This window comes from Alligator mississippiensis, chromosome 10, assembly GCF_030867095.1.
Source record: "Alligator mississippiensis isolate rAllMis1 chromosome 10, rAllMis1, whole genome shotgun sequence".
In the NCBI taxonomy this organism is placed as follows: Eukaryota; Metazoa; Chordata; order Crocodylia; family Alligatoridae; genus Alligator; species Alligator mississippiensis.
Window position 1 is genome coordinate 12,758,583 of NC_081833.1, and position 24,964 is coordinate 12,783,546.

The 24,964-nt window shown below is 42.1% G+C and overlaps 1 protein-coding gene across 12 annotated transcripts in view; it reads left to right on the plus strand.

The window, feature by feature from the left end:
• Positions 1–24,964, plus strand: part of FBRSL1 (fibrosin like 1) — a 677,688-nt gene that overhangs the window by 457,484 nt on the left and 195,240 nt on the right. For all 12 annotated transcript variants that reach the window (XM_014598480.3, XM_014598485.3, XM_014598481.3 and 9 more), the window contains one exon: positions 2,899–2,928. In XM_014598480.3, the coding sequence (XP_014453966.1) occupies positions 2,899–2,928 (30 nt within the window). The remainder of the gene's footprint in view (positions 1–2,898; positions 2,929–24,964) is intronic.

Here is a 24,964-nt window from a genome sequence, read left to right on the forward strand (position 1 = left end):
TGTAAGTACTAAAGTACTCCGGAACTAAGAGTTAATCCACGTTTCAGTCAGATGTGTCCATAGGACTTGTCCAGGACTCATCTACCCTCAGCTCCACAAGGGCCCTTGTATTTTCAGGGTCCGTGTATTTTCATTGTTGATGATACATGCATAAACCTCTGTGAGGAACATCACTAAGCACACATTTATGCAAAGTTTTGCTTAGGTGGGTGATTTTTCCAACATCCTATGCCAGCAAATGCCCTAGTGTAGATGTGCTTATACTGGGATTAAAGCACTTTTGCTGTCATAGCTTTATTTTACTCTGGAAACCAGTTTAAAGTTTTACTGACAAAATAGTCCTTTTGCCAGTAAAGATTACGGTTTCATTAGAAGAGTTTTGCATTATAAGTCTACTGAAAAACTTTTTCTAGTGCACACATGGTTTGAGAGAGAGACATTCATTTAGCAGTGACAAAGATTAATAACTTTCATGAATCAGATTTTTAATTTTTCTTCAAAACACACTGATTGTACGTTCTGGTTTAGAGCCATTGCATTCCACAGTGAAAGGTGGCTGAAAATCAGGAGAGCCTGGGATAACTTTTAAAAACGGGGTGGGGGTCGTTTTTCACTTGGAAAGTATTCCCTCTGCATAGTTTACATTTACAGCACAGAACTTCTTGACCACAAGAAAGAGCCACAACAACATTTCAGAAAGAAACATCAGTGCAACAGATTAGATGAAACCAAGGCTTAGACTGAAAATTTGAGACAACCTTTGATATGGAATTGTGACTGACACCTCCATAAGGTTGATGTTTTTCATGTGTTCCTTATTTATCAAAGAATACAGTACCATAAGATCCCTGTAGTGTTTGAGATCCACCATTTCACATGTCAAAGGGAAGAAGAAATTAAGCACGTTCTAAAACAAACTGCCCAAAAACAAGGGTGTCATAGCAGAACTTTATGATGTTTAGGGTGAAGAGCTCGCTGGCCAAGTTCACGGACAACACCAAGTTATGGGGGAGCATGGTCACGCTCAAAGATAGGCTGCAGGTACAGGCAGACCTAGACAGGCTGACAAGTTGGGCGTATCAGAACCAGATGAAGTTCATCATTGAGAAGTGTAAAGTGCTCCATCCGGGGACGAACAATCGCCCAAATACTTATAGGTTTGGTGGCACCAAACTAACTAGCACCGCAACTAAAAGAGACCTAGGGGTAATAATAGACCATATTATGAACATGAGCCGTCAGTGTGATGCTGTAGCCAACAGGGCAAACAATACTCTGGCATGCATCAACCGATGCGTCTCAAGCAAAAGCAGGGAAGTAATTCTTCCACTTTACTCAGCATTGGTGAGACCGCAGCTGGAGTACTGCATCCAGGTGTGGGTGCCACACTTCAACAAGGACGTGGAAAAGGTTGAGAGAGTCCAGAGAAGAGCCGCATGATCAGAGGCTTGCAAGGCGAGCCATACGAGGAAAAGATGAAGGACCTGGGCCTCTTCCACCTGAAAAAGAGAAGGCTGAGAAGGGACTTGGTAGCAGCTTACCGCTACATCAAGGGAATACATCAAGGGCTTGGTGAACAACCCCAGGGCACCTGTGGGGAAAATTGGGAGTAATGGCCACAAACTCCTGGAAGACCATTTCAGGCTTAACACTAGGAAAAACTTCTTCACAGTTAGTGTCCAGACTGTGAAATAAGCTCCCTCCAAAGGTGGTGCAATCACCTACCCTGGAAATCTTCAAAAGAAGACTGGACGGTCACCTTGCTGGGGTCACCTGACCCCAGTTGTCTTTCCTGCCTAGTGCAGGGGGGCTGGACCCGATGATCTTGCGAGGCCCCTTCCAGCCCTTACAATCTATGAATTTTTGGTATAAATCAACATGTTCTGCCTCATTCAAAAGTGGGAGATGGATTAAATCACCTAACAAATATTTTCCATCTGTTATGTTATATGGTTATATTATGAAAACCCACATGCAGATTTCTCACTGATGAGTTGCCATATTTGCCACCCACCATCTTTGTCCTATACTTTCTCACCTTATTAAATCATTTATCCCAGTAGGATGCTTCAAAATCTGGACTCCCAGCCGGATTTCAGTTTAGACAAATGTATGCTGCAATATCCACTCAAGGTGAAATAAAATTCCAGTTGAATGCCCCACCACATGCTAGCCATTTGTTCTGTGTATAGAGGTTGCCAAGAAATTTATTTGCATCTTACAACTGTAAATCTTTCTCACCTCCAACCAATGAGAACCAGACATTTTTAAGCACTCAAAACTCACGCAATCTTGCCATTGCTTGTGCTGTGAAAATGGAAGATTCCATTTTCAGAGACTGGAAGGGATTTTTACTGTAAAGCTGCCTCAATAAAACTCCTTTTCATTTTGGGAAAAGAGCTGCAATATTTAATTATGTTTCTAATTATTTCAATCACCGTTATGGGGACTACTAATCTGAACTCTGGCCACCTTCACCAGTTTTTGCATTAAACAACAAAGTGTTTATCAAGTCAAAGGCAAAACACAACTGTTTCTGTTCACTTCCACTATTTTGGATGATGAGAAGCTAAGATTTTGTTGAGATACCATGTTACATCTGGTTGTTCTTGTAATGCATCACCATTTGCTTCATTTGTTTTAAAGTCCATGTTGTGCAAATATCTAATTCAACAATCATTTGTATTATTTATTAAAAATACCAATCTGCTTTGTCTTTATATCTCTGTTTAGGTTGATCATTTAAAATATATTACTATGTAGAATACTAGTGTTCTCTGTGACGATTCAAATACATATTAAGCAGCTTATTCTAAAGAATTTAAATAATAATGCAAGAAATTTATCTAAATACAAATATTTGATGAGGCTTTTTTGTTCTCTTTCTCCAATTTGCAGTGTGACAGTGAGAGTGATATTGACGATAAGGTAAGACTGAATTCCTTTTTTTTTTCCCCATATTCTTTATGATTTTGGAGATTCCCTCATGAAAAAAATAAAAATGAAGCTAAAAAAATAATATTTTTCTTTAATGCATATTTTTTAAATATATATTTTCCTTTAACATCACATCAAACTTAGAAATATTAGGAAATCAAAGAACCTCAGATCAGATCGCCTTAGTTTTTTTCCCCCTAGCTCAGCTCCACAGCAGAGCTCTCACTGTTGCTAACACAGTACATACACCCTCTTGATTTATACTCCAGATTTTAGCATGGGTTAAGTCACTAAATTGGCACTGCCTTTTTGTTTTAGAGGAAGTCTTCCTCTGGTAACTCTCACAAAAGCCAATATTTATAATCGTTTATACTAATCTTTGATTACGTCACTTTTGTAATGGGTTTAGAACAGACCTGCAGACATCAGCATGGGGGCAGGGTGGTTAAAGTGAGAGACCATTGGGCTGCCTTTCAGAAGTTCATGTACTTTATGGAAAATGCATCTTATTTCTAAGGTAGTCAGATAAATGTATAGAGGGGACAGTCCCGCCACGTGCTTCCACTTCAGCTCTGAGCCTGGTTTAGAATTTGGACATTGGGTACCTGTCCTCAAAGACAGGTTATGAACTGTCTCTACATGTGCAATTCATAAGTACTATCCTGATACAGAGTAAATTAGTTTATTCCAGCCTAACAGGCACATGTGTAGATGCTGAGACATTTACTGCACAGTTAATTAATGTACTGAGCAGTAAATGTCTCATATAGACATGCCCAGTGGCTGCTTCATCATGTTGCATATCTTAATGTTTCTGACTTTGAATTTGGTATACATATTAGTCAACTGAGAAATTATACAGTCACATATTTGAGTATACTGCCCTCCATCTTTGTGCAGGGCCATCACCTATGCCACGAAAACCAGAAGAACCCCATTTCATAGCAACAGCAGTAACATGCTCTTAAACATCAAGCATGTCAAAGCCTTTTATAAGCTTTAGATATCAGTCTTGGCTAAATCTCCATCAAACTTTTCCTATATTTTGATTGTCCAGACTTCCAGTCATTCATGAGAAACTGCAACATGCACAGTTTCTATGGGATCAGAATTACAAATGTAGGGCTGAATTCAGAAATCACTTATCCTGTAACCACAGGAAGAAAGTACCATGAAATCCAGATATTGCACTACAGTTTAATGTTAACTAAATCCTACTTTTGCATGTCCTTAGACCTAGGAATGTGTGTCACTTTCTTCTATTGAAAGTCCAGGCAAATGTATAATTTCCCCTGAGACAACAGATACGTATTTAATATGAAAGTTTAAATGAAGAGAGAGAGTTAAATCATAGCTGCTAAATGAAATAGAGTAGATTTTTCAGTCTGTATTTTTTGCAGTACGTTTCCAAGGCCATTTCCCTCAAAATTGTATCATAGCAGAGCTGGCTGGAGGAGAAATGGGTGGTATTTACTCCCAAAAGCTTGGGTACCACAGAGTTAAAGCCTTTCTTAGGCTGCCCAATCAGAGAAAGTCAAAGCAATCATTTAGAAAACTGTTTAAAAGATCTGCCAGTCAAACCTCAGATGAAGTTGTAAGTGACATGTAGTTTTATTATACAGCTATGCTATTAATGATTATCTAAATTACACTGGTAGACCCAGCTAGCAGCATTACATCTGAGACTGACGTTTGTTAGATTAGGTTTGACTTCACCTTGTAGCGAAGAAATTGAAATCTGAACAACATTGATTAGCTTTCAGAATGTGGGATCTGAGGTTACCTTCAGAGGAAGCTGTATTGTGTTTGGCTGCTAACTTACTGTCCTTTACAGCAAATGAAGGGCCATTATAGCATTCCATACAGTTTGTATAGTGTGTGTGTGTGTGTGTGTGTGTGTGCGTGTAAATCTGGGTGTAATAACTGTTATTCAGCTTTATAGATCGGTATGTCTTCCAACTACCCTCTTCTTAAAGTAAATCAAAATACTTGCCTTACTAAGAAGAGAGAGGAGAGATTGTCTTCTTTATATCTTGTTTGATTGGTAAAGGCATGTGGCAAGACATCAGTTTCATTAAATGGGTCTCTGGCATTAAGCAGGGTTGCCTTTCATGTCAGCAGAGACGTGAGCACATAGCATGTTACTGTAAGATCTATTGAGGCTGAAGTAGAGAGACTTCAATCTTTCCTTAGGCCTGATAGTGCAAACTCCCATGGCACTCATAGAGCACCTGGAGAATCCTTATTTACTTTTGCTATTACCAGTAGACCACAGTGGAGGCATGTTAGGCAGAGGTCTAAATCCTGGTCTGACTGATGCAATGAGGAGCTATAAAAATGCTGTCCTGAGCATCTTCAGTAAAAGGATTCCTGGTGTTAGCCCAAGGGAGTACACCTGGGAGTGTTAATTTTCTCCTTCTTTGAGCATTAGCAGCATGTGCCCTCTAATAACATCTGCTGCTCAAATTGCAGCCAGTGGGAGGGCTTGGCATGCCCTCTAGTCTGCAGACAGTGCCTCCTGAGGGACAAGATGTGCAGCTGCATTTCCCGTGCACTTCTCTTGGCGTTCCAAAAGGCCACAAAGAAATTCTGCCTTGTTGCTCACTCAACAAGACAAAGCTGTTTATGCTACCTTTATGTATAATACACACAGACCTTGAGCACTGATGAGAGGCAGAGCAGGAGTTAATAATAAACTACAGGGTGTTGTTCCTAGCATTTTACAGTAGTCTGTCATGACTGATATCTGATGGTCATCATCCCAGTTGTACAGATGGGGAGAAATAACTTGCCTACAAGTATTCACTAAGCTAATGGCCAGGCTGGAAATAAAATTTCTGATTCCTAAAGGACTTTGCCTGTTCTTGTGCCAATGCCTGCACTGGGGGTGAGCAATTGAGAAGCTACATCAAAGCTTCAGTAGCTTCCAGCTGTGGCTGAGCCACAGCTGGGAAGTGGGGAGTGGAGGTGGGGAAAAGTGGCAACATCAACTGCATGGACAGCTTCCAGATGCCCAGCTATGATGCAGCTCCCCACCTGCTGACAGCTGCATTCACATCTCAGCTAGGAAGCAAGAACTGGGGAAAGCAGCACGGGCACGGCTCCCAGCTTCCTGGCCCCAGTGGAAGCACGTGGAAAGCCTCCCACCACTGAGGTGCTACAAAAGACACCCAGCCCACCTCAGACTGTAGCCAGGTTGTGCCAGCCCATGGCTTGTACAGGTAGCCACCTGCGGCACTGTCCTATCCACTAGACTACTGCTAATTCACTGCTTATTTAGCTCATAAATAAGCCCCTGGCTTGTACAGGTAGCTCTAGAAGGTTACTAAAGCACTCAACATTATAAAAAAAACATACGTTAGAGTAACATTTATAACCCACCTTCTGTGTATTAGATTTAAACAGACCCCTGGTAGTTTTCTCCTCGTACAGTCATATCCAGTAGTGTACATGGTAAGGGTAAACAATTAAGAACACGGTTACTCGTAACTAAGATGATTCAGAACTGAAGAGCCGTATTTATGGTTGTGTAAGTTGCAGTCTCATGGTAGATTATATAACAGTGCTTCCAAATGATGACTCTGCTCTTTTTAAGAGAACAGAAATTGCAGATGGTATGCTTGGCAAGCCAAGAACTCATCCATCACTTCCACCTTCTGAGCAGAAGGCAGAGACTTTCCACCAAGCAAGATTCGCCTCGAGTTTCTGCTTTAACAAAGACCTCTTAAAGGAAGCTGGTGAGGGTGTACTTTTTCACACCCACTTCCTTGCTGCCATACCTCCACTCTATCTAAGAAATTTTTTTTTTTTAAAAGGAAAAACCTGCACTTCCATATCATGTAGACAACTGAAGAGCTCCTAGGCTATTCATTCCCAAAGGAAGTAATATGAATCTGTGTTATGTTCATTGAGGGACACAGATTCAGACTCTGCCGTCATTAGAAGAATTGCAAGGTAGTTTGTGGTAGCTGTGGAAATGATACTGCCTTTTTTTTTTGTAAGGGAGGCAACACAAGGGGAGTTTTCTGGTAACAGTATTATGCTGTGCTCCACACTGTGCTATAGCTGTGATGTGAGGCTCACGGTCCATAAACATTGTTACTGAAAATATATACTTCCTTTAATAGCAACAACAGCATTAACAGATAGCAATTACCCTTCATTTTCAGGAACTATAAAGTCTCCATTAATTCAAGATTTATGTAGTTATAGCATTTAGCACAGGAATAACACCACAGAGAATTGGTTTATACACATGTAATGAGAGAGCTTATGGCATACTTTAGTGAACATTAACATAATAGAGTAATATAAACCATCAACAGTTCCACTTATTGTCTCTTACCTGCTTTAGCATCACTATGAAAAGTGGCTAGCAGCTTGGTAATGTGCTCTGTTAAATGGCGTTCTGCAGAAAGCCAAAAGTCAACTTGCGTAAAACAAGGGAATGAGTAATCTTTGCTCATTACACCAAAATGTTGTTCTGATTTTTTTATTTTTTTTTTTAATAACAATGTTCAAAACCATGGTTTGGTTTGGTTTTTGTTTTTTTGTTTTGTTTTTAAAAAAAGCCTATTTCTTTCAAAGTAATGCAGTGTACATGTTCTTTCATTCTTGGGCTTCTGTCTGCTGTGTGTGAAATTATGGGTTGTCAGTTTAATTGCATGGACCCAGAGTGTAAGCAAGCTCTCCAAATCAGGGGTTAGATATCAGGCATTTCTTCATTTAATGTGGTGCTAAATAAGACAGAGAAAAAAATGACACTATGTTTCTAAGTTAATTAAATGTTCACTGTGTGTTTATGCTGCAGTTCAGTTTTGTGTTTTAGTGACAGTAGGAGAGCTTGAAGACTCCAGTAAGTAATATCTGAGCTTGAAGCAGATATCTTTCAGCTTTAAGAAGAGTGTCAAAATTGTGTTTTCACAGTGCTTGCCACGAAAGTGCCTTAACTTTTCTCATGGCTCCTTCTTTTTGCCCCTCTTTTCATACTATAAAGCAGTCCTTCAAACTTAACTGCACCTTACACTGCTGTTGTTTATTAAAAGTACTTTGAACATGTTTAGCACCTTACAAAACATTTGTGAATTATAAACGTTAGTTGTGTTACAAGAAACCCCTTGAACTCTAGTCAAGGAGCAGGGCTCCACTGTGTTAGGCTATGGGCAAACACACAACAGCTGACAATTTAAGCATGTCAGGAGACAATAAATGGATACAGAGACATTGGGAAGCATGAGGAGATAATGAGATTATATTGATCTGATCAGTGTAATGGACAATGGCCTCAGTACTCCAGCAACCTGAACATTGCCAACAAGTTTTTGTAGGCCTCAAGGCAAGGGAGGCTTTCAGGAAGAATTCAGAAGAGAAACTGTGTTTTTTTGCATGGGGGAGCTGCTTCCAAGGTTGAAGGAAAACATGGAAGATGGCTTGAAGATGCTGCTTTTGAAACCTTTAAGAAGTGGGTCAGTGAGAGACAGGAGTTGGCCTCTCAGAGCTGAATTATAAATGATGGGGCAGAAGAAGGTCTCATGAACAGAGATCCAGGTTTTCCATTTGCCACAGAAAAGTGTGGATTTTCTCATTTTAAGGAGAAAAATGCAGATTTTTCTTTTACAGAAGAAAAATGCAGGAAACACTGGGCTTCCTATTGCAGGCTGGCAGAGTTCCAGCCTGCGGGGGGTGGGAGGCAGGCAGGCAGGCAGGAGAATCACATGCGTGTGTGCACGTACACATGCACGTGGCAGCCAGGCAGCATGAAGAACAGCTCCTGCAGCCCCCTGCAGGTAAGTCTGATGGGGGGGGGGATTGAGGCCCCCATAGGGAAGGATGGAGGGAGTCAAGCAGGGCTGGGGCTGGGAGCACTGCCCAGCTGGAGCCGTACATGGGGCTTGGGGTCCGGTGTCAGGGTGGGAATGCGTGGATGCAGGGCCTAGCTGGAGATCGAGACAGAGCTGTGGGTGGCTCATCCGTAGGTGGCAGGGGTCAGCTGCCCGCCACTGTGTGCACTTCTGGAGGAGGGGTGTGGGGGGTGCGTGCCCCCAGATTTGTGCATGGGATGGGGACAGATGTGGGCTGCCTGCTGTGGGCTCAGGTCTCCCTGCCCTGCTGCCCTTCCCTCCGGGGCCTCTGTGGCCCAGAGGACACGACGCAGTGCAGGAGGGCAGAGTGGGGTGGGGCAGAGCAGGCCGAGGGGCTGTGGGGCAGGAGTGAGGGGCACTAGTTAGGGCCAGAGGGCTGTGGGTTTGAAATGAGGGGTACCGGCAGGGCCACGGGGCTGTGGTTTGGGAGCTAAGGGCAATGGCATGGGCAGGGCACTGGCATATCAGGCCAGACCCATGCCCGGTGTGTGAAGTGGGCAGGGGTAGCTCTGTTTTTTTGTGATAAAAACCCAAAATCAAACAAAATTGATAGATATAGATTCATAGATTCGTAGATGTTAGGGTCGGAAGGGACCTCAATAGATCATCAAGTCCGACCCCCTGCATAAGCAAGAAAGAGTGCTGGGTCTAGATGACCCCAGCTAGATACTCGTCCAACCTCCTCTTGAAGACCCCCAGGGTAGGGGAGAGCACCACCTCCCTTGGGAGCCCGTTCCAGACCTTGGCCACTCGAACTGTGAAGAAGTTCTTCCTAATGTCCAGTCTAAATCTGCTGTCTGCTAGCTTGTGGCCATTGTTTCTTGTAACCCCCGGGGGCGCCTTGGTGAATAAATCCTCACCAATTCCCTTCTGTGCCCCCGTGATGAACTTATAGGCAGCCACAAGGTCGCCTCTCAACCTTCTCTTGCGGAGGCTGAAAAGGTCCAGTTTCTCTAGTCTCTCCTCGTAGGGCTTGGTCTGCAGGCCCTTGACCATACAAGTTGCCCTTCTCTGTACCCTTTCCAGGTTATCCGCATCCTTCTTGAAGTGTGGCGCCCAGAATTGCACGCAGTACTCCAACTGCGGTCTGACCAGTGCCCGATAGAGGGGAAGTATCACCTCCCTGGACCTATTTGTCATGCATCTGCTGATGCACGATAAAGTGCCATTGGCTTTTCTGATGGCTTCGTCACACTGCTGGCTCATGTTCATCTTGGAGTCCACTAGGACTCCAAGATCCCTTTCCACCTCTGTGCCACCCAGCAGGTCATTCCCTAGGCTGTAGGTGTGCTGGACATTTTTCCTCCCTAGGTGCAGCACTTTGCATTTCTCCTTGTTGAACTGCATCCTGTTGTTTTCTGCCCACTTGTCCAACCTATCCAGGTCTGCTTGCAGCTGTTCCCTGCCCTCCGGCGTGTCCACTTCTCCCCATAGCTTTGTGTCATCTGCAAACTTGGACAGAGTACATTTCACTCCCTCGTCCAAGTCGCTGATGAAGACATTAAAGAGTATCGGTCCAAGGACTGAACCCTGCGGGACCCCACTGCCCACACCCTTCCAGGTCGAGACCGACCCATCTACCACGACTCTTTGGGTGCGACCCTCTAGCCAATTCGCCACCCACCGGACTGTGTAGTCATCCACATCACAGCCTCTTAACTTGTTCACCAGTATGGGGTGGGATACTGTATCGAAGGCCTTCCTGAAGTCTAAGTATATGACATCCACCCCTCCTCCTGTGTCCAGGCGTTTCGTAACCTGGTCATAAAAAGAGACTACATTAGTCAGGCACGATCTGCCCGCCACAAACCCGTGCTGGTTTCCCCTCAGCATAATTTGTCCTGCCGGGCTCTCACAAATGTGAGCCTTGATAATTTTTTCAAAGACTTTACCAAGGATGGAGGTGAGACTGACCGGCCTATAGTTGCCCGGGTCCTCCTTCCTCCCCTTTTTGAAAATGGGGACCACGTTAGCCCTTTTCCAGTCCTCTGGGACTTGGCCCGTGCTCCACGAGCATTCGAATATTCCCGCCAGTGACTCTGCAATGACGTCGGCCAGTGCCTTCAGCACCCTGGGATGGAGCCCATCCGGGCCTGCTGACTTAAAGGCATCCAGTTCTTCCAAGTGACTCTGCACCACCTCAGGATCTACGCATGGCAGTCTGGTGCCTTGCTGCTGCCTCTCTACAACCCCAGTGAGAGACTTGTCGTGCCCCTCGCTTAGGAACACTGAGGCAAAGAACTCGTTGAGGAGTTCAGCCTTGTCCCCCCTGTCTGTCACCAATTGTTTCTGCCCATTTAGCAGCGGTCCTATTCCTCCCTGGGCCTTCCTTTTACTCCCAATATATCTAAAAAACAATTTCTTGTTGTCCTTTACTTGGGTTGCCATCCTCAGCTCCATGGTAGCTTTGGCCCGCCTAACTGCCTCCCTACAAGCACGAGCAGAGGAGGTATATTCATCTTTAGTGATCTCTCCCTGTTTCCACTTTTTATGTGCTCCCCTTTTGGCCCTTAGGCTGCCCTGGATTTTTCTGGTCAGCCATGGAAGCCTCCTGGCCCCTTTCCCTCTTTTGCCTCGCTCGGGGATCGTCTTGCTTTGTGCCCGAAGGATCGTTTCCTTTAGGCACAGCCACCCTTCTTGGGCTCCCATCCCATCAAAACTCCTACTCTGCAGTGCGTCCTTGACTAATCACCTGAGTGCATTGAGATCAGCTTTCCTAAAATCTAGCACTTTCACCCTACTAGTTACCTTACCCACTCGCCGTCTTATGTTGAATTCTATTATAAGGTGATCACTGTCTCCCAAATGGCTACCGATCTGGAGGTCCCCTATCATGTCATCTCCCGTTGCCAATACCAGATCCAGTATGGCATTCCCCCTAGTGGGACCATGCACCTCCTGTATTTAGAACGTGTTTTATTGTAGTGATTGAGGTGCACTGGTAGACTTCAAAATTGCTTTAACATTATAAATATATCAATAAAACATTGTGTTCAACTGATACCTATACATATAGTGGTGGTGGGGGGGGGGGTTTAATAGCAGAAAAAAACACAGATTTGGGGGCTTTTAATCAGAATTTGCCATTTTTAAACAGAGAAAACCAGGATCCCTGCATGAAGAACCTTGAAAGTTAAGACAGGTGACTTGTGTTTGTGGGAGTGAAGCAATGCAGAAAGAGGAGGGACAGTGAGGCTAGGAAGGTGCAGTGGGCAGTGGGCCATGGACTAGGAAGGGGAACAAGCTCATGTTTGCCAAGAGGCTGAGGATTGTGCACTAGTGCTTTGGTGAATAGGGTCTCAGTAAAGTGTGAAGGCTAAAACCAAACTGGCCAGGAACTCCAGGCAGCAACTGTAAACAGAGTATTCAGTTAACTTGGAAATAAAGGGAGATGGGGTGGGATTCTGAGGCGTTAGTAGGGTCAAGGATTTTTTTCTTTTTTTTAAGATGTGTGTTTTAATGGCCGCTGCTCCAGTTAGCTTGCTGTTTGCACACAGACCACAACGTTCAGATAGAACCAGTTATAGATGCATTTCAAGTTCAAATAATGTAAAAAGTTTTGCAGAAGTCAGTTTTTAAACACCCACATGTAACTATGCCCCTTTCAAGTCAAATCATCTATCAACTTTTTTTCTCAGGAAGTGGTGCGTACTCAATAATTACTCTACTTTTTCCCTTAATTTCTACTTGCTGTCTTCAAAGTTCAGCATTACAGCAATTACCATCCATCCAAAAAAGACTAGATGCAGTTCCTTTTGTTGCTCATCAGTACCACCTGAATATCAGTACAATATGTTGAACAAGACAAGAGCAAGCAATGGGTAGCCTGTATCTGTGACTGTTTCCAAATATTCAGCTGCCAGTCTGTGTCCTTAGTATCCTCATTCTCAGAAAAACCCACACCGCAAAATGTATTTTACCTGAGTCCACAAGAGACTGTCGGGGCTACTGAACCCTATCTTTCAGAGCAAGAGTTTAACATAAGTGTCACTGGAGACTTTTTCCCCATTTTTTTATAGAGAAATGGAAAAAATGTATGTTAGGCATTACCAGGACAGAGCCTTTGTGTCCATTGGTCTGAATATTACTCCTTAGGCAAATACCTGAATTTTGGGATTCTTTTTGCAAGCTGAAGCTTCCAGATATGATGACCTTTGTTCATTATTAGTGTTTCCCTTTGTACTGAGAACGGGCATGCTACTTTCCCAGCATTCCCAGTTCCTTCTGGCTTTAGAAAGGAAGCAGGACTGGGAGCTGAACCCAAGTCTTCCACAGTCCAGTGGATTACATTCCTGCTGAGACTTCACTTCCATATATTAAAACTTGTGCTTAATGACTAAGAAGCTTGACTTGTTGCCTAATTCATAGACTAGTTAGTAGTGGCATAGTATTTACGTGGTCATTTTAATGTATAGTTTTCCACGTTCATTGCTCACAGCAAGTAACGTAGTTGCTTGCAGAAAGGATGATGTATGCATGCACAAGCATGGACACAGTTTCTAGGATTCTGCTGGAGCTTTTGTAGATTAGCTGATTCCTAAGCATTAAAAGTTGAGGACCCAGAGATGTTAATTGAAAAAGAGTTAGAAACCTGACATCTATTTAATAATGTCTGGATAAAGGTGGTTAGTTCTGTTAATGGAAGCAAGCCTCTGTTTGACAGATGAGCCAGCATATCGTTATTAAAAACAGATCTGCTTTTTATAGGCTGTCAAAATATTACATTTATAATAACCTTGTTGCCCTTGAAAGGCACAAACACAGTAAACCAGGTAAATGCCTTCTTATTGTCACTACCAGGCAAGGATAATTTACTGTCTTGAGTTTTTTCTAACTTTGTCTAATAACATGCTATGGACAGAATTACCAATAACGTGGAATCCTCAAAGCTCAGAGCGAACCCAGCTCCATCCCTCACTTTTTGTCGGCCTCTCTCAGAAGGGGTGAAGGAATTTGCATCATGCCCCCAGGGTATTCTGTAGGATAGAGTAGGTAAAAAGATCTTCTCTATTCCTGTAGGAATTGAATTAGGCCATATGACTCATACTAAGGCTGCAGCAGGCTTCCCAGTTCCCCTTTTCCCTGTAGGTAAGAAGTAATGGGTATTAATGCGATGAGCTGGCTTTAACTGATTTCATTTTACCCTCACAAATAAGTGCTTACTGTGGGCCTGGATCTTTTTTTTTTGGCTCCTCACTAACATGTGCCCAGCTTGACCCTGGCTGTTCTTCAGTATAAACAAAGAAGATTAAGAAAAGACAAAGTTATGCACCAAAAAACCATCTTGAAATTATTCAGCACTTGAGTTCTGCCTTCTAATGTGAGTTTGGCTGGTGTAAACCAGACATCATTTTTCCTTTGTTCAGGCAGAGTGCCTGATCTGAAAGTATTAGAAGGTGAGAGATGACAGATTTATCAGTTGCGAGGGACTGTCCATGTGTAAAATAGCTTCTCCATGAAGTAACTGACACATTAGTCAAACTCTTCTGGCCTTTCTACTTGGAGCAGATCTCTAGCTCAGCCAGAACTCCATGGCTCATGGAGTGATGACCATAGGAAAGCCGGGGATGGATAACAGTGGCTGTGCACTTTACTTTTTACAGATGATTTGAGTTACTTTCTGGCAGAGGAGGTAGTCCAGAGCTCTAGGAGTGCTAGTCCATTCTCTCTACTAGTTTAGCATAAAGTCTAGCAAAGATTATGCCTTGCACTGCTTTTAATTTAAACTAGTTGGAGGAAATAAAGGAAAAAAAAGTGGTTTCAGGTTTGTTTTCCTTAACTGAAGGATGGATGCTATTAAGTATAAAATATAAAGGTCGGTGCCTTTGGGGAGGCTGGGAAGAGCGTGCATTAGAAGAAAACAGCATGGAAGAGTGGCTGTGGTGTGCATGCAATAATGTTTCTCCAAGCAAAATTTCTGTACACATGTATGCTTGTACCTCAGTGTATTGATGCTGGTGGGAAAGGGACTACTGCAGGCCATCAGATCAATAATTCACTGTTTGTCTCAGGTAATTCACTGTTATATGGCCCCCAAACCCATATAAAAATAATGGAGATAGGCTGTTCCTTCTGGCCAGATGAATAATATATATTTGAAAAAGTCCATAAGAGAGAGTACATGGGTAAGTGTGTGACAGGTTGAGTCATTGCTGTCTTATTTGGTATCAGTGCTCATACTCCAGAGTGTGAAATAGTTCTTTATTGACTAATCTGCTGTTGCTGTAGTTTTAAAAAATAGCAGAAATTTAAGTCAAAGGACACGTAGAGGTTTATGGAGAAGGCATTCAGGGCCATGGGAAACCAAGGTTCATTTCCTGCTGAGCCCCAGGCATCCTTTGTGATCCTGGACAAATCACTTACTATCCCTGTGCTCCAGTTCTCCAGGTCTAAAGAGGGAATAATCGCACTCCCCTAGCTCACAGTCTCCTTTCAAGATTGTGAGGAGCTCAGATACCGTGGAGTTGGAGGTCAGAGAGAGAGAGAGTTCATTCATTTATTTCCTCAGTCCACACTAGGATCTCCCATTACCAGTTTCTGTAAAAACCCAGGGCTGCTAGGAGACTGGTACTCCTTTGGATGCTCAAATGCTCTGGAGAAGATCACAGCATAAATAAGTGCATTTTACTGTCATTCCAGTTGAATATTTTAATTTGCTTCATAGTTGCAGGGAGCCCAAGAGGTCAGGAAGGATCTGCATGTGCTCAGGTTTCTGTCTGTATAGACCCAGTTGCATAGAGCCTTTAATATAAATTGTATAAAGAAATGTTTTTCAAAATTAAGTAATGGAAAGGACCAGGTAATTCGTACAGCTAAGCTCCAGGGCAAGCTGAGCTAAGCATACAGCCAGTTTTGAGAACAGTTTTGTAACCTTTCACCAACCCAGCCTATATGTCACATTTGTTATAAAACCCAAAGCCTGCTTGGGTTCAGGTTTCATTAAGAAAATTTCCTGCACATCTCACAACTGATACTAATAGCAGCACTTGGGTCAGCACTGAAGACAAGAGGTTACCTTTGCCTCACCTTGCTTGGGAATTCATATGAATCACCACGCCGTGAAGCGATCTGATTGAGAGGGGACCCTGTCGGCTGGTAGATTCTGCTGACACTTGTCAGAGGCTGTTTCAACTGCTCTCTTGTGGTTTGTGAGATCAGTAAAAAACTCCTGATAGCATTGCAACAACCTTGCGCTCTATCAGGGATCATGAATTATTCTGTATGTACTTGTAAAGGGAACGTAAGTTTAAATGTAAAGAACCTTAACACATCTCAAAACATGGACTTTCTCTAATGGTGAGTTCAGCTGCATCGTTCGACTAGGAACAAGTAATGTTTTTCAGCAAATAGACATAGCCAGCTTTGTAACTTATGAAAAATCAATTGGAAAGCTTCACTTGCTTTCTTTCTTGGCTCTTAAGGAAGCTTGCCATAATTTCAGCATTTTGATGGGTTTCCTCTAATTTTGTATGATATTTTTATTGTTATCCGATAATCGTAACTCTATTGTATTCAAAGCTGCGAACACACTCACAACAGAGAAATGTTTGAATGAAGCTTTTATGAGTTCCCTTCTGCCTAAGAACAAAATGACGGGCCCCAGCAGGAATGCAGTGTAGGTAAAAGCAGAGGTAAACTTAACATTTGAAGCTTTGCAGTACATACCGTTGCCCACTCCAGTTACAGATGTTCAGTGTCTGGAATGTTAAAATCCTAACAAGCCCATGACCTTTATGAATTCTGCTGTCATAATCACTGATGTCCAGTCCCAGTGATCATGTTACTCTGGATTGAAGCATGTCAAAAACCAGAGGCAGTATGAGCTGAAGATGCATCTCCCAAACCTCATAGATGTACTTAAGGGCTCCACTTCGTGGCCTTTCGTACACCTGTGTCAAAATTAGTTGGAGATCTTTTCCTAAATCTTTGGCAGCAGCTGACTTAACTTGTGGTTTACTACTCCTGACAGTTTATTGGGGAAGCAAAGCGCGCCTTCATCTCCGATAATAAACAGCCCACCCGCCGACACTTTGACAGACTTAATGGTTTTTTATACAAAAATGGACAGACTTAATGTTTCGACTGTAGCGATCATCTGTCCTGATCTCCTTAATGAAATTAGATTAAGTGCACCTGGGAAAATGCTGAGACGGCACATTGCCTTCATCACCTCCTTTAATTTAAAACCAATTTGCGGGGAAAATATTCTCTGAAGCTGAGGGATGCAGAGAGAAAAGGGAGGGGAGGGAAGGGGATTTTTAAATCTATCTGGATAGCTGCTGGCAGTTTTAATTCCTTTCCCTGCTGGCAATGTGAAATATTAACAGCCTTAAGAACTGAGAGTTTAAAGACTTACTCACTAACCCTTCTGCCTTTCTTAGGGAGGAAAGAAACAAAACAAAATCTTTAAAATCAAGAGCACATCCAAGGATGAAGTCCTTTGCATTTTAAAGCTTGAAAATTGGGGTGGCCAGGGAAGAGAGACATTGAGGGATTTATAAAGCTTTGCATACCTTGCCTACTTTTCTAGTGGCTCAGCTAGATTGCCCTAAAATGTAACATTACCTCTGGGCTTTTAATGGAATGGAAATCTTCTTTACTGTTTGCTATATGTTTTGATAGCGATTTCATTGTCCAGGAAAACAGTAATTTGCCTATGTAGATGTAAAACCAGATGCATTGTACTTGATATACTATGGCAAAGGAGCTGAAAGCGATTAGAAACCTTTCTTGGTCTCATGCTGAGAAGAGCCAGAAACATGTCTTTCTAATTAAAAAACAAATGTTCCAAAGAATAAGCAGAATCCCTTTTCCATGAAGGATGGTTCCTGTTCTCCCACTCTGTCTCGACTCATTGGAAATGCCCTAACAATTAGCTCAAGGTCTTTCACAATTGAAACAGTCAGAAAGAAAGTTAGATTATAGAAGTACATGGGGATGGGCTACAGTCATTATATGAAAGAAAAAAGAAAAAAAAGATATATTTGTGTAAAATATCTACAGCTTTTGGCATTGTGACTACTCTGTAGTATTGAAGGGTCAGCAATGTGGAAATGGTTTATTTTACCACTTGCCACAGGTTTCAGTGTTGCTGGATCAGTACTGTTCACACTGTAGGAGAAGTTTCCTCTGGTATCTTTTTTTCATCTTGATCCTTCATATATGCTTTTCATCTACCCCACCCCATGCCGTGATCATCTGCAACTGACCATAGCCAACCCCCAAACCAGAGAACAGTTAAGGTCACTCAGTCAACAAACATTGGTTTCATTACTGTAATTGTAGCACAGTCACTCAGCAGAGCTGTTTTTCCCCTGAGCCTCATAATAGGCAACATATAATGGTCAAGGCTATTGAACTTGATGTTCAAAACAATACCATTAGGATGTAAACACGCAATTCTTTATCTGTAAGTGCAGACTGGTGCCTGTTGCTCCGATCCAAGGTAGTGAGTGGGAGCTGGGAGTGCTCAATATTTCCCAAACCATGGCCAGTAGTATTTATTAACTTGACTGGTTCTGGTGATCTCCCTGGGAATACTTCTGTGAGCACACACACGCCAGTTGCTGTCAATGCATAATTCAAATGATGTAAGTCTTAGACCTGCTGTTCAGTGATGAGAGATCAGCCCCATATGTTTTTGTCCATAAATACTAGTAGATGGAGGAAAGTCTACAGTCATTTTAAATGGATTCATTTATTTTTAAATGGAATCAACATGATAAGTGTTTTAAAGGTAATCAGGCGTGTGTAGCTAGCTGGAATATTATGACTAAAAAAGAACATTAGACTAAAATTGAAAAGGATTCCTTTCATATGTAACCCAGGTTCTCAGTATCAGTAAATGAAAATCTAAAAACCTAAGCAACCTCTAATTTTTGGAATATAAAAATGTTTTTAAATTGTAATAAACAGCTTATAACTACATTCTGTTTATTTATATCATAGGACAAACCTGATTAGTACATATGATATATATATACTACTGCGTATCATGCATAATCAGACCCTTCTTCAGTGTGTATGGTCTCCAATTCCCCTTCTCTACCTTTTTTTCTATTTTTGTCCTCCCTTTCTATCCTCACAGAGGCAAAAGGAAGGAAGTAGTTTGTTGTTCTTATGGTTGTAGTAGGTACCAGTGCATAAGACTTGTTACACTGATCTTGTCCCTTGCAGGAGCTCACAGTAGAGGATCACCATCCACTCTTCCATAAAATTCAGGCTTCTTGTCCCATCTTTCAGGATTCCTCACAAATTGACCTCTGCTCACTTACCGTTTTGGTCCTAATGCATCACTGTCCTGCCATTGATGCCAGGCTCTGGTCCTTTTAGCCCACCTCTCCCTGTTTGTCTTATGATGTTCGTCCACGCTGTAAAGAATGCCTTCCTTCAGCTGATCTGTAGAGCCACTACCTACCCTTTCAAGTCCTTCCTTAAGGCCCACTTCTGCCAGGAGACAGTAAGTAGAGGGGGTGTGCATTGGGGTATAGTTGATAATTATTTTAAATATCAAGTTTTGCATTGCTCGTCTTCTTCCTGTAAGCTTTTGGGGGCAGGTGTTGTATTCTCATGTGTGTGCAGAGATGCTACTTGACAGTTAGTTGTCTCCACCAGAATACAAATAATGCACAATAATAATAAGTTGTGCTTAGAGAGCATTTTTCATTTAGGGATCCCAAAGTGTGTTACACAGGTGGATAAGCAACATGTTGCAAGTGAGAAAGGTGAGGCTCAGAGAGAATAAGTGATTTGTCAGTGGTAACACAGCGAGTCAGTAGAAGAATTGGGATTAAAATCCCAGGCCTCCTCACTCAGTCTGGTGGGGTAAACATCTCCCAAGTTACTCGGGCTATTCAGTTTATAGTGTTACCAGCCTTAGCTCAGCCTCACCTTTGGCACTTGCCTTGTGCACATTTATTCTTTTTAATGAGGACAGGCATTCCTTGACAATGAGTTAACCTTTAAGCTAAGGTGAGTCTGTTTTGGGTTAGTTTTGTTTAAAATCGATAACGGTTTCCATTTTACGCTGGCAGTCTTGTTCTTTCTGAGACCTTAAAGCCTGTTTTCATAAATGCTTTAGAGAAACGTCTTTTAAGGTGGTGGGAGTACTGAGATATTGTTCTGACTGGTGTTTCCTTTGAACTCCTAAGACTTTGTGCTTTAGGAGATCATTTGCGCAACTGCAATGAATTAAAAGGTGGATCCAGAGAGAGATTTCAGCTGATAGGAGTGACAGCTTCTTGGTGTATATGTCTGTGCTTAGTCAAAACAATATTCCAAGTTATCCTCAGCCTTTTGAAGTCTCCATGATTCTTTGCAACTCTGGCTTTGTTTTTGCTTCATACATCATCGCCAACAGCCATCAACATCTCAAAGCATTCAAAAATTGGCTTATGGCAGGACAGTTAGGTGGTGATATACAGTATAAAGCAGATGGAAGGGCAACTTAATTTAAACAGATGAGTAAAAACTGTATGTTATTTAAAGTAACATAATAAATCTAATGTATATGAAAATCAGGAAGGAAGAAAAAAATATGCTGCATGTAAAAGTGAAATAATATTCTTCAAAATGCTTTTCTTCATAGTACTACACGCACATGAATACTTGTTTTCAGAATCTGTGCGATAGTAGGTATGGGGATCTGAGTCAAGGAGGTGAAATAACTTGATCCAGATCACAAGATGATCTATGAAAAGAAGTGTCTTCCTGGTCGTTGAGGTATGTTTACCTGAGCTGGCTCTAGTGAGTTAGCTTGGATAGCAGAAGGGCCTCATTAGATGTGGTCTGTAATCCACCCTAATTGCTTTGGGGAGAGGTAGGGTACATTAGCCTTGGTGATAAGCACCACAGAGATGCATTTCTACTGTTGTACTCTGCTGTGTGGACATACTCCCAGTCTTTCCAAACACAACATGGTGCTGCCACTAGTATATTCTGTATAACAGGCAGTCTGTTTTTGTATATTTTGAGGAGTGGGAAGGATAATATTTGTACAGCTTATTATGCATAGATCATCTTAGCTTTCATACTGTCCAAAACAAATTCTCTGAGCATAAACCTAAATGATGATTGCCTTGACACTTGGACCTCTAGGGGAGTTGGCCTTTTATTTTTGATTGTGCAGTCATTCCTTATGGGCTCTTTTAGTATTCATGTGACTCATACAGCAGGAACCCTTCCTTCTTGTTTAGCTTATACAGAGCTGAAAATTAAAAAAAAAGAATTTAATTTACTAAGATCTGACATCTCTTAAAATACCAGTTAGTGTCAGTGTTTTTTTCCTGAATGTCCTAGAATAACTGATAAATAATGAGCACTGCAGTTGTGAAGTATCATAGTATACGTGTAAGTAGTCAATGTATCTACAACAATATGGCAGGAAAGGAGTGAAGGAGCCAAATTACGAGCTAAAAATCTTAGCTTTCGCATTGGTTTTTCTGGGGGATCTCCCCAGGCCTTCCTTCCCCTTTAGCTTAATACAATTCACCTGGTTTCAAATACTCTCCAATATACTATTTAAGCAGCAATACTTTCCTTTCCATGGTGCAATTCTGCTCATCAAATATCTGTAATGACTAAAGCAATGAAGACCTGGGTTTCTAAAATTTCTCTTCCCCTTCTCTGGCCCTCCCAACTGAAAGTTCAGAGTTTCAGGAGGCATCTCCCAAACTGTGGGACTGCAAGCTGTTTCTCTGTAAAAGTAATACCCTCACCAGTTAAAGAGAATCACTATTTGTCAGTATCGTGTGAAATCGCAGGTGGAAGAGGAAACTGTGGTCTTGGGAAGAGAGAAGACAAAGCCACTTGCGCATGCTTGTAGTGTTCTCTTTCTATACCAAGATGCATGCAAGGCAAGAAACCTTTCTGCTACCCCAGTTGAATAGTTATTTATAGAAGCACCGTTAAGTCAATTAAAACTAAAACTGATCTCTGTTAGAAGTTAATTCATATTAAGAGCAGAGCTATGCTAGTTAGTACTATGTTTGGAAACAGTTGTCAAAAGCTTGTGGATAGCATGGTTTTCGCAGTGTTTCAGTTTAAGGCAGAAATGGATGTCTTTAAGCCATCTTGCTAGCCTCCAACCGTTCCATAATCCATCCTCTTAGTCTCTCTCAAGTATTGTTCAGTGCTGTCTTTGTGTGTTGTGCTAGGCAGTACATAGAAATGAAGGAAGTCCTTGCTTTGATGATCATATGGTTTCTAAATACAGTTCTCAGTTGATTACTGTGGGGAGATAATCTCTACTCTACCTGTGTGTGAATATGGATTCAAACATGCTTGGAAGCATTAAAGCTCAAGGCCTTTTGTCAGCTTTAATTTCTAGTTTCCTTCTCCAATGTTTTTTATTTTGTCGAATGGATACCACGCAGTGAAGATAAATGGCACAGACTGGACTGGATTGGATTGACATAGGGCCAAAGCCTGATCCTTACTCAGATACCGATTCAGCTGTCTGGATTTCCTTATTCAGCAAAACACTCACCGTGCAGCTTTAGGGAAATGCCAAGATGTAATTCATATGCCTAAATTTAAATATGTGCATAAGTGGTATGCTAAATGATGGCCTTAGTAACATGCTTAACTTCTTTGCTGCACTAGAACTTTAATTTTGACTCATTCCTTAATCAGCTGAAGCTTTACTGCAGGCATAAGTTTGGAGCGGGGTGCATGACGTGTCCAGCATTCTGTTCTGTGTCATTTTTCTAAATTCCTCTGATCCGCAGCCCTCGGACCTGTTCAGCACTTGTAAATCAGACAAAACTCCCATTCGTTTGGCCAAAACAAAGAGTAATTCTTAGGGGGGGGAAAAACCATAGCATAAAGAATTAGGTGATTAAGAAACGTAAGACTGGAAGGGGCCTGCAGCCATTGAGTTCATTTCCCAGTAGAGTTCAGGTTTGTTGCCTAATTAAATTGCGACCATGTCCTTTTAAACATTATACTCTCTTCCTCCTTTGTAGACTGGGGTCCAGATAACAACTGTGATTGAATTTGGTGGGTTAGAAAAATTTCTGGCCTGCTCTGTGCCATATTCCACAGCACAAACCTGGGGAAGCCAAGAAAAATGCTGGCCTACACTTGGAGTGAGCTTTGTTCGGAGGCAGAAAGCCTACCTGTTGTTCTACAGATACATACACACACACACACAGATCTGTGAGTAACAGTTTGTCTCAGTTTAATGGCACAGCCAGTCAGCCAGGCTGAAGGGATCAGAAACAGTTGCTGGCCAGACCCTGATTTATTTGACAGTCTCAGTAATAAAATAACTATTTGTCTAACTCTTCCTGATTAGTCTGAAGAGTCCTGCCAATCTTAAAAGGATTGACTAGTCAGGAAACCACTGGCAGCTTGGCTTTTTTTTTGAAGGACTGTGATATTATATGCAATAATTTTTCCTTGATTAAGTTTGGCGTTTCAAAATAATTCACTGCCGGGATGTGAACATTTTCCACACTAACAATAAGTCTATTACGGAGAAATTTAGAAAAACAAAATGACTCCATATTGCTTGCAGATGTATTCTGTAAAAATAATTGTTTTTCACTAGATGTTAATGTTTCTGAGCCTTTGTAAACATAATGCCTAAGTGCTTTTATTCAATAAGCAAGACTCATTCAGTAATTGCTTGCACATTTGCAGTCCAGTAAATAAGGAGCAGATTTTGACCAAAAGCTGTATAGCATTTAAGTTGCTTAGGTCACAGCCCTGGGGGGAAAATGTAATGGTGAGAAACTTATGTTTTCAGAAGTAGAGGACTGGGACTTCAGAAACAAGGACAAACAAGTTAGTTCTCTTCAATTCGTGGTTTCCCACTTATAAGCAAGGTTTTTTTTTATTCTTAGTTCAGTTAGGCTGAGAATTTGTAAGGAGGTCAACCCAATCTCAATGGACTTTCTTTGGGACTTAGGTTCTGTTGGAATTCTGAACACAAAAGATCATCTAAGCTCTTTCCATGCACTGCTCTTCAGGTAGGAAACACCATAATGCAGAGGGAAAAGTAAATGTTTGTGTGCATGCACGTATGTATAGGACAAAAAATGGTATCTGTTCCTGCTAATTACACCTTTTGTTTTTGTTAGTTTTGAAATCTTAGCTGTACAAGGGACCTTGCATTATCCAACAGAACTGTTTGAGCAAGTGTCTTGTGGCTTTCAGCTTGGTAAAATGTTAGTTTAAAAACCAAAAACAAGAGGACAAATAATTGGATAGTGCACGCCATGCAAGAAAATAACTCACAAAGCAGAAAGGATCCAGAAATAAAATTAGAGTAAAAACAAACAAATACCACATGGACTGTAATTCTTGCAAGAGACACGTTTGGTATAGTCCTTAATGGAAGCCTTAAACTAAACATTTTACAGATTGAATTGATAAGCTTTCATTTTGCTTTATGAAAATAAGCGTTGCAGCAGGTAATTTTCTCCCTGGCACGTACCCCTCACCCCCACCCCCACCGTGCCACTTGAGAGTCCTCACCGTCCATCAGCTAAGACCTTCCAGTGGCATGGCGTGGACGTCAGGTGAGGCACTGCATCTTACAGGGTCATGTCTTTTTAGAGGGAGGAGGGGAGTTTAATTTTCAGCTGGTGCCTGCCATCCTCCAGCCACCTGCAGACACAAGACAGCAAGTATAATACAGGTCCTGTTGAGGTGCACAGGAAAATTCTCATTGACTTCAGCAGATCTGAGAATCCAACCAGCGTCACAAAGAGCATGCCCAAATTCTGTTGGCCGCAAGCATTGTTTAGCACAGCAGAATGGTAGATCTTCTTTTATACGCAAGTGACTACAGATCGCAGAAAAAAAATACTACCTGACTAGTACCAGTCAAACACCGCTGTCTCTGTCTCAGCTGACAGGCCATGATGAGCAGTACCTTAAAAGAAATGCCAGTTTGTGTATGTACAATCTCTTCACGAGTGTTAAAAAGACAAAAAGATGAGTGTGACAGCAGCCTGCCTTGTCATCTCAGGCCTTCTCCAACCAACCTAGTCTAATCCACTCCCTCCTCCCACCCTCAGAACTAAAGCCCTCAGGATGCTTCACAAAGCTTTGCAGCTGTTTTTGCACATGATTACATCCTCGTAGGTTCTCCAGGCCTATGGCCTAGTGCATGAGTGGGGGACTTGCAGTGAACTTGCTGGTCTGATTTGACTTCTGGG